We start from the raw sequence: 14,152 nt of genomic DNA, 5'->3' as shown, positions 1-14,152 counted from the left end.
ATAACCTGTGTTAAAATACGACTCGCCCTGTCCACGCTAATGTTTTAAGTCACATTAGCTAACACACTGAACAAGAAAAAGACCTTTTAGCCTACTCAAGACAAACCCTTTGGCTCCAGCACCATGTCAAGGCTATGTCTTAAAACTGCGACTTGCCAGTTCACTTAACTGCAATACAAACTGGTTATCCCAGGGTCCTTTGTACTGATAACTTTGGTATCTGACCCACTAAAAGCACAGCTTAATTACTCTTACGATAAGCCATTATGGTCTTAAAAGGATACCCCAAAACCAAACAAATCTTAATATACAAAACCCTAATGACATGAAGCTTCATACTTTATTTAATAAAGTCCATAATTAAGAAGATTAAGTAGTGTTATTGTTTAACTGCAATACTAAAGAAAACCAAACAGAGCCAATTGTGGTTGAAAACAAGCCAATCACAGCACTCTATCAAAGAGAAAGGGTTGCTATCTCTGCTATCAAATGTCTAACACTTAGCCGCCCATCCAGGCTGTCACAGGATTCATTTGCTGCAGTTTCTCAGTGACTGCTGAGATACTTTCTCTGCACAATACTGCCCTCAGGCCTCTCTCAGTGCAGAGATATCGAACACTGTCTTTTTCTGACAAAGCTCCTGTATGATCTCATCCTGTCGTCCCCTTGTCTGGCCCCAGCTTGGCCTACTGACAAAAGCAAAAGCTACTCTGAGAGGAAGGAAAAGTTCAGCAGCTTGTTAAAGTATTTATGAATTTTTTTTTAGCAAATGATTAACTTACTGACTTACCAATAAATAAATCAATCAATAAAAATAGAAAACCCACCATGATCTGTGAACTCCATTTTACTTGCATAATAGGCCTTAAAATAAATGTATTATACAACTGAAAATGCTGGGATTGGAAGGGCAAAATCAGCTAAGCTCATGCTCCAAAGAGCCTTCATTTAAATTCTGGAACCTCTAGGGGTTCCAATCAGCACTATGCTACGAGGAGAACTCAGGCAGCACTGAGGGAGGAGGCATTAAGGAGAGAGAAAAGACGGGCAAACACAAAGGCACACAGGTAGCCCTAGTTCAGAAGCAAATGAGCATGTAGCTAACCTGCTGGGCCATTCCCTATAGGTGTCAACAAGTCAATGGAACTTACCCTGATGTTTTGGGAGTAGCTGTCATGAAAAGACTCATAAATCTATTTTTTAAAGCTGTGTCATCTGTCTTCAGGGTGGGAAATGCTGCATTTGACCTGCTACAGAGGCAGTGGCCCAGACACAGCAGCGTGGGCTTTAAGAGTAAATGGAGGTGCAGACATTATGACAGGTTAAATGCCAAGAAACAGAGGCAAGAGGCACAAGTTATTAAATCACCATTACTACTGAAAAACCACACAATAACTTTTTAATACTTTTCACGCCACATGGGTCTCCCTAGGCACCCTCCAGAACAATTCACATTAACCACTTGGATTAGCTAAGTAAAATAAATAAGGACTTACAAGGAGCACTTCAAACCCAGTCTCAGCAACACAGCGCAAGAATGGAAGGAAACTGATGCTCTGAAGAGCTGACAACTCCACGCCCAAAGGGCTTAGGCCAAAAAGTGGAAAAAGAAGCTACACAAGTACACTACGTAGGAGCTGTGCCAGTACTGGATGAACTTTTCAAGGGCTTGGGGTAGATATTTTCCCCAACAATAACCTAACAGGCTTTGTTTTCACTAGGAAAAAACATGTATTCTCAGCTTACGGCAACTAATATGTGGCAACGAACATGGAAGTAAAATCCTAGTGAAGACAAGACCGTTTTTCTACTAACGTGTTAGCAGATCAAGATAAACTCTAGGCTCCCACAGTCTTCACTCTGATTGCTAAACACATGTGAAAACTACAAACTGCCTTCTCTTCACTAGGACTTTACCTCCTTTTAGTGGCAATGCATTAGCTAAGACAATGTAAGAACTCACCTTTTAAAGACGCAGCCCCACAGAAGCCTCTCCTTTCCACCACACCCAATGAACCATCTTCTTTCATCTCTGTCCTTCCCAGGTCTGGAGACCTCTACATGCTGCTCACATCATTACTCTGGCAATGACTGGACCCTCCAGAGCGCACACCATATGCACAGTGCTCTGGGGCACAAGTCGATGTAGGGGTCTAAAATCCAGTGGGCAGCAATTCAGGGCTAAGCAGAGAAACCTAAGGACTGATTTGCCCCAAATTAAAATGTTAGGGGGATGGAACAGTAGTGGGAGGAAAGACATACTGGCTGCAGGGCTTAGAGAGAAGAGGAGGTGGTGAATGACACTGATCTGGATCAATCCAAGCTTCCAGAAAACTTGGGAGACGATTGACATTTGAAGCCACTTGTTACTTGGCACAAAGTCGTTTGTTCATCTCTACAGTATATACAACTCAATGAGTAGTTTAGCAATTGATTTTATTTTAGTATGCCATTTACCAGCCCCTCTCCCCCAAAAAAGAAAAATAATAATAGTTCTAAGAAAGTGGATAGATATTTACAGTTGACACTCTCAGTTTTTGAATGCATATTGTCTTATTGACAATGTAACAACAATCTCTCTCTTTTTTAGGGTGGGGTTGGACATGGGGGAAACAGAACTTTATAAAGCACATTTAATGTTTGTGAAAAGTAGCAGAATGAATTTTCTCTTCATCCACAGAAAAGCTGCAGCACGAACAGCAACGGTGCTGGCTCCTCAAAGTCCCTCAAGCATATTGTGGAGGGTCTCAGTACAAGTTCCAACTCTGGCCTTAATTGTGATATTGATGCTAGTGTAAATTGTTATGCACTTCTTCTACAAGAGTGAGGGACTTGTGTATTGCAAGAAGTCTTGTATTGTGGTACACAAAAAGGCCCATTTATACATTGGGGTGATATCCTGGTCCCACTGAAGCCAATGGGAACTTTCTTTTCACAGAAGGAATGAAAGATAATAGCCAGGTCTTGTGGGACACAAAGTTCTTGCAGTGTGTCTGATGGGTTAATCCAGCTGTTCAGTTGCCTGCACAATACAAACCACTCCACTGCTTTGTCCCAACATTTGCTCTCTTGTCTTTACTTCACAAACTCCTGTGGATCCTCAGGTATTCTGCCTCTCTGATTTGCCAGTCATTCTTTGTTAAGGGGCTATCAAAGTAGAACAGGGAAACCAGACCCTTAAATACAAATTCAATACAGAAAGAAGATTTGCACACCTTCCAAATCTAGTCCCACAGTTAATGCTTGCAAAGTGCTTTAGGATCCTAACATGAAAAGCATTACTGAAGGGCAAATAGTTAACAGTCATACTTTTTCTTAAACCCAAGACTGTTAAAATATTACCCTTTGCGTTACAACAAATGGATGGATCAATTTAGATTGTTAAGAATTTGCATGTGATAAGTTTGCTCTCCAAAATTTTGCAGTGAAGTAATTTGGAGTCTCACCATACTATATGAAGTACTCAGTGTAAACTGTAAAGAAGACGCTCCTTGAAGTGGAAATACTTTCCTACCTGACAGGAAGTGCCAATACCAGCCCCTTTAACCATAACAAAGTAACTGATTCTAGTAAAGCAATTCCAACTCATGGGGGAAAAAAATACTGTTTCTACAAAGGGGAATGACATAAGGGAAAAAAGTTCAAAATCTGCATAATAATAAAAAGCAGATCTTCAGCTCTCAAGACATTGGATTGCAAATGCAAGAAAATGCCTCTGTGAAAAGGCCATTCTAGGGTACCATATTTAGTCTCTCAATTATATCCAGATTAATTCTGCTCAGTTTAAAAGTAAAAAAAAGATGTTTACTCTAATTACCAGCTCTACAAACTAAATCTGAGAACTGAAAATCAAGCTATGTTTCCCCCCCAACATCATCCCAGGAAGAAAGATTCTGCCATTAGAATTTAGCTTACAATTTGGCCACTGATGCATGAGTCAGAATACACTCCAGCTTGATCGCCGAGATATGTATGTCCTGTATGACAATACTCTTCCACACTCACACAAAAGAGGTTTTCAGTAATATTAGCAGGTATGATTTGGGGGATACACACGCAGCAAATATATATTGAGCAAGGGCAATTTTAACACTTTTCTAACTAGAACCTCATTTAAAAAAAGATTCAAATAAGCCACTTTAACTTGTTGGCAATAAATTACTACTAATGGGAACAATTTTCTTTTTTAAGGCAACACTTGACTTTCCTGATGATTTGTATGTAACACATATAGAAACAATAGATAGGGGATACATAACGAACCATTTAAGAATCACTGCATTTCATATTTTTGGACTTTTAAACATAAAAAATGAGGATCATATTCATTTTAGACCAAATAAGTAATCTAGAAATTATGGGCTGGAGAGGCGTTTACAAAAATTTCTGGTTACCTCTCTTTAATGAAATTTTGCTTATCTCACATCTCAAAGAGGTGGACAATATGGAAAAACAGCATTTATAGAACTACCTTTCCTTAATAACATTTAAGTGTAACTTGTAGGAATGGACTCAAGTCCAGAGAAAGAAAATACTCCAAAAAACTATTGGATTAAAAAAAAAATCACACGGGATATACATCAGCACATATTAGGAGTAGGAAACGGGGGGTCATTCAGATAAAGTTTTGAAGGTGTCCTATACAAAATCAATAAGCCAGGCCAGGGAAAAAGAAAATGTTATTCAGAAACTACACATGCAAGAATTCTTGACATAATAACTTAAGTGAGTCATGAAGGGAGCTATAAATACTGAGGAATAGAGAGTACTTAGAAAGATCCAGAGAAAACGCTGAAGGAGAAAAGGTAGTGTCAAGAAATAACTGACAGAAGATCTTAGAGGAGGTTTCATGAGGAGTAGAATCATTGTGGCTTAACAGACCATAAAACAGTGGGGATATCTGGAATTTACTATGAAGCCCCTCCTGTCAGAATGATTAGGAGTGACCATACTTTTGTAACCCGGGTCTGCCTATCTTCCAATTTCCCCACTTATTGTAGTAGCGCTCACATGTCTGCTATGTGAACATAAGCCCTTCTGGGCAAGGACTGCGTCTACTGATGTGAATTTTCACAGATTCATTAATAGATGCCCATGGTTATGCTCCTACTCTAGCAAATTTGGTAATAAGGGCGATTGTGAAAAGTTGATGTTAATGGAAAAGGAAATGCAAAGATTATTGGTGAAACACAGGTAGACAAGACAAAACACAGGCACGGGTGAAAGCAAATACTTAAGGTCATTGGAATTAAAGGATGAGGCTATGTACATGAGGAGGAAATGGCAAGCAAAGGAGGAGAGTGAGAAGATTCTTGCTATCATATGTTAAGCTAAAAATTAAAGATTTTTATTCCCAAATACATAAAGATACAAGCAGCTAATGACAGAGACAGCAGTACCTTTCTGGGGTTGCAAGGGAAATGCACTGAGTGAAGACAGATATGACTAAAAAATAATTATTTGCAGCAGCTAAACACAGACATAACATTTCCCTAGAAGGAATGAAAAACTGGAGGTTGTCAAGACTACGCCAGAAAAGTGAATCAAGAAATGAAAATGTCTGACAACCTTCCCTCTGCCAGCACCGTGATGGGATACATGTCAAGAAAAAGTGGCAAAAGAAATGACACGGCACCTTTAGTAGGTCTATTTTAAACATATTTAGAAATAGAGGAATCTTAATGCACACAAAGGTGGACTTAAAAAGCCTCTGATAAGATTAATCAGGAAAGAACAGATAGCTGTCACTGGAGATAATTCACAAATGGGAGATCATGCCTAATACATTGGATAGAACATTTTGAGAGCCAATAAGTATTTCCTGGAGGTGCTTAGAGGAGTAAAAATCATGGACAATTTATTGGACATTTAGCAAAATTAATAATCTGGTAATCATACAAAAGGCAAATCTGTGAAGTCAATGAGTATGACATAAGGCATGACCCACTATTTGATAAAGAACTGCCTTGAACACTGAAGGCAAAAGTTACCCGTGAATGGAAGTTTGGCACCAATAAGAAACAGCAGTATGATCCAATCAGTTCACTATAAGAATTACTGTCTTGGAAGGAGGTAACATTTGTTAAGGTTGTGACTGTGGTGGCATGGCAGTCAATACTAAGCATGAAGGCAATACAATTAAGTATGTCCAATTCTGAAAACGTGCAGTTATCTGCTCATTTTCCTAGATTATGCGTGTTATATTGACATTCGTCACCTAAGAGAATAGGTGAAAATTAAGCACAGTAAATAAATGTAAGCAAGTGCGACAAAAAGACACAAAACAATGGATTCTTCATCTTTCCCACACAACAGTGACATGTCGAGGGTCCATTATTGCTACTTTGGTAGCAAGCTGTGGTACAATGGAGGAGAATGCATTGTTTGCCAGACTATTGGAATGGTGGTTGCATGGTATTACACAGGTTAAGAATAGGTGAGAATACTACCAAACAGCAAGAATTACAAGAACAAGTGGTACTCTTTATACATCAGAGGGGTAGCCGTATTAATCTGGATCTGTAAAAAGCGACAAAGAGTCCTGTTGCACCTTATAGACTAACAGAAGTATTGAAGCATAAGCTTTCGTGGGTGAATACCCACTTCATCAGATGCTTATGCTCCAATACTTCTGTTAGTCTATAAGGTGCCATAGGACTCTTTGTCATCTTTTATACAGACACCTATGGCCCACACAACAAAAAGTCCACACTAGATAGAGTTAGGATTGTAGGAGGAATTTGAAGGAGTGAGACAAATAGACACATTATGGAAAGGCAATGCGAGAGATTAAAAGTTCACTAAAATGGTGGGAGTGGGTGTATAGTTTCTCCCTTAGGCCTTTTTTTCCATCTCAGGGTTACAGAATATTAGGGACCTTGTTTCTGGAAGTAACACTAAGTAGGAGGAGCACCGGGGCAGCAAGTGACACTTTTTGGAGAGAATGCAGGGGTTCCCAGCATCAGGTATCCCTGGTTCATGGCCAGCACATTCAGTGGCTATGGTGGAGCAAGATACTTGGTGATATTTGTTCAGAATCTGACCCTCAAAGAACCATTGATAAATGGAAATAGCCTTTTCCTACCAGCTGATTTTGGAGTGAATTTGTCCCTGTTGGCTGCACATACGGCCAGTAGCCTGTATCCAAGATCCAAGTCAAATCCTTGCTGTGCTGCCACTCGACTAACAACCTGTGAAGGGAAAGAGAAAGCTTCAGTGGGGGTTACTTCTGGCTCCTTGCAAAGTCACATTAACCTGCTTATTGGCACAAATGGCAAATGACTGTCTGCTGTTGTGACATCCATAGCATATACACGGGTATGAGGCATTGTTCTCCAAGAGCTTTTCAAGCAAGCACAGAAACCTGCACTTTTGCATCTGTTATCTGTTCGTTCCCCTGGAGAGGCAAAGCTTAATACAAACAAACAGTAGAACTTTTATATACACTTAAGCATGACATGTTTTATTGTGTTTAGGAACTATCAGACCAGATCTTAAACACTGATGTACAGACATTAACAAGCACAATGCATTGTTCTTAAGAGCACTGTCTTGATCTTCGTGATTAAAAAAATCCTCCCACCTCACTGCTATGCAACATGCTATGTTCTAGTCAGCTGCCACCCCAGAGATGGCTGCACTTCAGTAGCACTGTATACTGTCTGGGAAATATCTTGGGATACCTTCTGGATAAACAGGATCTATAATAAAAGGTGCTATATAAAGTATTATCCAAACATATATCATACAAGCTGAAAGGAGAACTTAAATAAGGTGTAGGCAGTTTTATTTATTTGTATTGCAACAGTACCAAAAGGCCCCCAGCCACAACTGAAGCTCTATTGCACCAGGTGCCATGAGAGACAATCCGTGCTCATTAGTGTGCAATTAGCTGTGTCTAGAACTGGCTCTCAAAAAAGCAATGGTACAGAACTGAGTTAGAAACCAAGATACACAATAACTTATAAATGGTAATGAAATGTACCATTCTGTGGTAAGTAGTCAGTTCTATCACATGAATCTTCTTATTCCAAATTGTTTTCCAGTATCTACTTTTCCTAATTAACAATAAAGAATCAGATTTCTTTATTAAGAGAGTATTATTACAGATAATGCTGCAGTTTATGGATAGATTTTTGTTGATGTTAATTTGGAAACTAAGATTTATGCAACTGCATCAGGTGATTTCCCCTCCCATTTTCTTTAACACTTCTAATCTCAAAATTGAGCACCAGTGATCTTCATGACAAATAAATAAGATTAAATTTGGAATTATCAACACAATAATATACAGGTCTGGAACATTGCTGCTAGCCCTTTTACATCCAGTTTATCTGTGTTAGTTGCAGAGATATAAAGTAAAATTTTAGATAGGAAGAGAATTATAATTTAGGAGAAAAGACCTGTTTATTTTTTGATAAATCATTAAACATTTTGAACTCAGTAAAATAATCTTCAGACCCTTACATGTAACAGTACAGTTGTTAGTAGACAGTTAGTGTCTTTGTTAAGATTCAAGGTCTAGAGCTTGCAAAAAACTGATGCAGTGGGACGACTCACCTGCATAAAGTTAAGCTCATGCAAAAGTCTTCACAGGATCAGGGACCTGGAGACATTAACAAGACCCCGAGATGGCTCAAGCCCTTTTGGGACGGAGGGCTGTCAGACTCATATTTGGAGTTGGAGGATACTCACATTTGGAAGGCTCCAGATGTTTGCACCCCCTAAACTGAGTATCACCAGAATCCAAATATTAATCTATTTGCCCATTCATACCGTCAGGTACATGTCATGAAAGAGAACTGGAAAAAGCAAACTGGAAGCTAATTTTTTAATCTTGTTAAAGGCTCCTGAGAGGGATCTCCTGTTATTATGCAAATATAATTGAAACTCATTTAGGCACCATCTACTCTAACATCACACACTAGCTAATTTAAAGCATGGCTCACTTCATTGAGATAAGAAAGGGAACCTGCCTCCCTGCCTTTATTAAAATGCTGTTTTGACTGGCACATTATCTGCAAGCTTAATATTTTGAAACTGGATAGGAATGAAAGCAGATACGTCTGCTCATCAATGAAACTAGAGTAAAGTATGTTTACTTGCAAAATTCATTGACATTTTTACGCTTGGTTCTGTTTAAAATATGGACTTATGGACACAGATGCTGCTGGCCAAAGGCCAAGTACGGACTTCCAACCAACGTCTTGCTAATTATGGAAAAAGTTCTCTACATTAATTCAGGAGACACACAATCACAGACCCTGACCCATGACACACAGTCTATGATTAAGGTAACTTTATTAGTCATATCAGAAAGTCAGGGTCAGTTTAAGCCTAAATACAGACAAGGCACAATTTGCTATGCTCATTAATTGCAATAATTATTTATTTATTTAATTTAACTAATTATAGTAAATATTCTTCTATACTTGACCCGATCTTGATCTATAATAATAAATAATAATATATTGAGATATACTTATCTCATAGAACTGGAAGGGACCTTGAAAGGTCATTGAGTCCAGCCCCCTGCTTTCATTAACAGGACCAAGTACTGATTTTTGCCCCAGATCCCTAAGTGGCCCCCTCAAGGATTGAACTCACAACCCTGGGTTTAGCAGGCCAATGTTCAAACCATTGAGCTATCCCTCCCCCCACCAGTCTTATTGGCTTGTCCGGGCCCAATCCAAAAGTGATGTATAAAGTAATTTCTGTAAGTAGGAGTCTGTAAATAAGGGAAGGTGTGAAGCAATCTGAATCTATGGACATCTAAATAATAGAATTGGTCCAGAAATGCTTTTCCCCCCACATAAGAAATTTCATTAAAAAAATATTTTTCCAACAACAATCCAGCATATGTAATCAAAAATGGACATTTCCTGTGGAAATCTCCATTTTGACAAAGTAGCCATTTTCTACTGGGGAAAGCGCCCCCTCCCCCCATTAGTTGTACTAAGTAGAGGGACCACCCATTCTATGTCTGATGGAGGATGCCCTGCTGGAGTCTACAAGATGGTCAGCTCTGATGTCCCTCTGGGCTCCCCTCCTCTCCTCTGCCCTTTTGGCTTCATGAAGCCACACCTATGTCTCTATTGGGTATCTAAGTTAACATGAATAGGGCAGTTCCCACCTCTCAGAGCTTTTGTCCTAGGCCCTCTGCAGATTCACAGATTACATTTGGTTCACATTTTTGATATCTTCTTTGCAACTGTAACAGCTAGAGAGCTTTTGAAAGCCGCTGCCGCCATCAGAGCTAGAGACTTTCTTCTTTTCCTTCTTCTATTTTAAATCAACACTGATTCAGGAGAACAAAACGGCAGTCTCAGAAAGGAATACTAATTTGCTGACTGGTACAACCCAACCCAATTTGAATCAGTTTGTCTGCATTACAAAGTTTTATTGTGTTTGAACCCAGCTGCAAATTAAAGTGCAGATGCAAGTTAGATTACACAGTGTGACCACAAGTTAGTGGTTAGGTTAGGCCAGGATGAATTGTGATCAGCATCATTTTAGCTAACTGTGCAGAGTACAGTCATGATTAGCGGATACACAGCACCAGCTGCAATTTCTCCTGACCTACGCAGACTGCAAATTCATCTTCTACAGTGAGTCAGCTAACTCAACTGTTTACCACCATGGTCAAACATGATGTAATTTTATAATGTAGAAAGCCCATCCCTGCTGGGCCAGGTATGGCGAGCCATAAATCTGGATTTAAAATGAGACCCATCTCTTATAAAAGGGGCAGCTGATACACCTCTACCTCAATATAACGCTGTCCCTGGGAGCCAAAAAATCTTACCGCGTTATAGGTGAAACCGTGTTATATTGAACTTGCTTTGATCCACCGGAGTGCGCAGCCCCGCCCCACCGGAGCACTGCTTTACCGCGTTATATCTGAATTCGTGTTATATCGGGTCACGTTATATCGAGGTAGAGGTGTAGTTATGCCAAGGCCAGAAATTGAGCCCGGGGTCTCCTTCATGGTGATGTAAAGCACTAGATCAAAGCCATTTGGCCAGCCCAAGGTTTGTATTTAATATTTTTCTATGGAATTTTATTGAAGTCCTTAGGGCATTCATAGTTTGCTACATGAAATGGTGTGGTTACTTTAGTTTAGATGTGTTAACAATTTCAAAAGGTGTTTTTAGGTGAAGTACATACACTATTTTCAGATTCCTGTATTATTTCAAATGGTTGCCTACAGGCAGATCTGACTGCCTCCAGTACTTTAAAACCTTTAACCTACACCGTATTGCATTCGTGACTGAAACACCACATTCAGCCGCTGTGACATAGTTCAGCAGTGTTCCAGCAGGTTGGAATCTCATGGGCATCAATAATGAGCAAAAAGATATTAGTGTTGGGTTCTAATAATGGGAAACTGACACCAAGTAAGCACAGAAATGCAGCTATCAACTTCTCTCATTAAAAAGTAGCACTGTTTTTCTTTCCCCTTTTTCTCCTTTTTGTGAGGCAAAGGGCATGACTTGCTGTAGCTAGCTCCACTCCCTGCCCTTCTTGTCATCGCAACATGAAGTACTGGAACAATGCACCTCTTAACCTAACAGGCCTGTTAATCAAGAGAGCTTTATGACTGCTTATTACAAAACTCCCTTCCCATTATGTTGCACTTTCAATGAATCTCTTAACTGGCAGCAGTCAAGAGCACCCCCCCTGCTGGCATCAGAATGAATTTTCCCAATTCAATTTGCCAGCTTTTCAAAAAAATAAAAATGCCAACTGATTGCTAGTTCAGAGGGCTATGTGTTCAGCCACTTGTGTGCCCTTGAAATTATCTGAATACAGTTTGAAGACTACAGCAGAAATTTTGTAATTACAATTCTGCAATGTAGATGGTAATTCCCCTCCCCACCCCCCCAGTAGCAGAGGAAGATCAGATAAACAAGAAGCAAACAGGATTTTTGCAGCAAGACTAGAGAACTGCTTTAAAAAGAACAAGAGGGAAGGGAGGGGAGTTACCTTAGTGAGCTCAGCGCCTCGTTTGACTAGACTCACAGATTCAAATCTCAGCAGGTTTGCTTCAGCAATTCAGATAGCCAAAGTAGGTAAGTAAAATGACACACAATGTATTAGTCTTTCACAATGGACCTTAAAACAGAGATCGTGCCTGTTCTCTGTGGACATAAAAGAGTCTATAAAGTCCCCGTTCCTTAAAGCAGACATTTTCCACATTTCCCTCCCCATCACATGGATAAGGATCATGTTTTGAAAATCAGACCCTGAGACCCTTGTGGCAACAACGATTAGCATTGTGAAATATTTGATTGCTTTGCATCCTGGCTCCTTTTTTAAATCTGTTCCATTTGGAAAAGTTCCACCCAGAGCAGTGGAGTGGAGCTCTGCTTTTGCCCCACATCTGTCTCTCCCTTCCCTGCTCTCTATGGTTCTGGCAACCACAGAGATTAGTTAGGGAAAGGAGGGACCTAAGATCATGTTCCCAATGTTGTCCCCTAATGGGCCAAAGCAGGGATTTTTGACTGATTAGACAGGGTAATCAATTCATTGGACTCATTGCAATATTGTCACCTGTCACATTATGACGAGCTTTGACCTTGAGGAGTGGTTAGTGAGTGATAAATTGGGTTAGCAGTCTACCTCAAACACTTTCAAGCGGTAAAATATACAAACATTTTGACCGATAAAGTGCAAGAACAAAATAAGTGCATAGGACGCCAAGATCTCATATGAAAAGCCAGGACTGACCCAGTAAAACTGGGATTTATGGGTGTCTTTATGCTCCTGCTGTTATGCAGGGTGTTCTGTGCCTGCTGGCTGCCTTTTGATGGTTCAGTACATCCAAAGCAATAAAGTGCTTTGGGATCCTTTGGGATGAAAGGCACTATATACACTTGAGATGTCTCTATAACTACACCTCTATCCCGATATAACATGACCTGATATAACACGAATTCAGCTATAACGCGGTAAAGCAGTGCTCCGGGAGGTGGGGCTGCGCGCTCTGGTGGATCAAAGCAAGTTCAATATAACGCGGTAAGATTTTTTGGCTCCCGAGGACAGCGTTATATCGGGGTAGAGGTGTACTTCGTTCATTTGAAAACCTCACAGGTAGGTAGCACTGACACGGGTAGCTCCCCTTCTTTTTATCTCTTCCGTCTCCTTTTCAATCCATATGCATTAGGGTTTGTACAATATATCCCCTGTAGACTGCAGCCACACATTTCACCCACAGAAGGCAGTGAGTACACTGTATACACACATGAGAGATCAGGCACAAATACAAATCTGTCTTAGGACAGATAGTGCTCTGTGTTCTCCCACCATGCATATGTGCCCAGCTGGGGTCTACTGAGTGGAATGTAAGCGCCTGCTTATAAGTTCAGCCTGATCATGTGAGTGGCAGCAGTCTACAGAAAATATGAACTCTAATACTACTTCACAAGCAGAGCTGTTTCACAGGTGGTTGGAGTATTATAAAAAGTGTATTAAATAAAATTTTAAAAAGAGAAAAATGGATGATCACACGTCTCAAGTCTGTGGCACTGAAGCTAACTATGGGAATCCTGTGGTAAAACTCAAAAATGCCAGGGGGGAGATATGAATTCCTTTGTCGACCTCAGCACCTCACTACCTGGACCAGCAAGGAGCAGAGTGCCAATAAGGACCTTCAGCCCCCCACTCCTCACCCCCAGAGCGAGTGTCTGATGTTGCGTATACACTAAGCAAACTTCCAATGATGTAACTACATTGATGTAGCTACCCAAAGTGCAAACACCAAATGTAGATGAACTGCACAAGCACAAAGCAGGGCTTACCTCTATGTAATACACTGAAGTCAGAGCTCAGGAGCGACCCCTGCAGACAGTTAAAGACTGGCACTGAATGAGCATGAGGGAAATCTTCCTATCTAGTCATCCAAGGATGTCAGAATGGTGGCCATGACACACACCCCTGAGAGAGATCCTAAACTTAGCTGAACACAGTTCACCATTTGAAACACACAAAAATATTTGTCTAATGAATGTAGGGAGAGGACAGGATGGAATCAGAATTTCTCCACAGAAGCCTTAGAAGCAAGTAGGTATGTGCCATCCTTAGGGGTCTGCAGGCTGTCTCCTCTCCTTTCATCAGGGCCGGCTCCAGGCACCAGCCGAGAAAGCATGTGCCT

The 14,152-nt window shown here is 40.4% G+C and overlaps 1 protein-coding gene across 19 annotated transcripts in view; it reads right to left on the bottom strand.

Moving 5' to 3' along the window:
* The window catches only part of ZMIZ1 (zinc finger MIZ-type containing 1), a 497,476-nt gene that overhangs the window by 163,206 nt on the left and 320,118 nt on the right, over positions 1–14,152 (bottom strand). For all 19 annotated transcript variants that reach the window (XM_024107239.3, XM_024107235.3, XM_065553356.1 and 16 more), the window contains one exon: positions 7,085–7,190. In XM_024107239.3, the coding sequence (XP_023963007.1) occupies positions 7,085–7,190 (106 nt within the window). The remainder of the gene's footprint in view (positions 1–7,084; positions 7,191–14,152) is intronic.

The sequence above is a fragment of the Chrysemys picta genome, chromosome 7 (genome assembly GCF_011386835.1).
Source record: "Chrysemys picta bellii isolate R12L10 chromosome 7, ASM1138683v2, whole genome shotgun sequence".
In the NCBI taxonomy this organism is placed as follows: Eukaryota; Metazoa; Chordata; order Testudines; family Emydidae; genus Chrysemys; species Chrysemys picta.
Note: the sequence above shows the minus strand (reverse complement) of the source record. Positions and strands in the feature narration are given on the sequence as shown.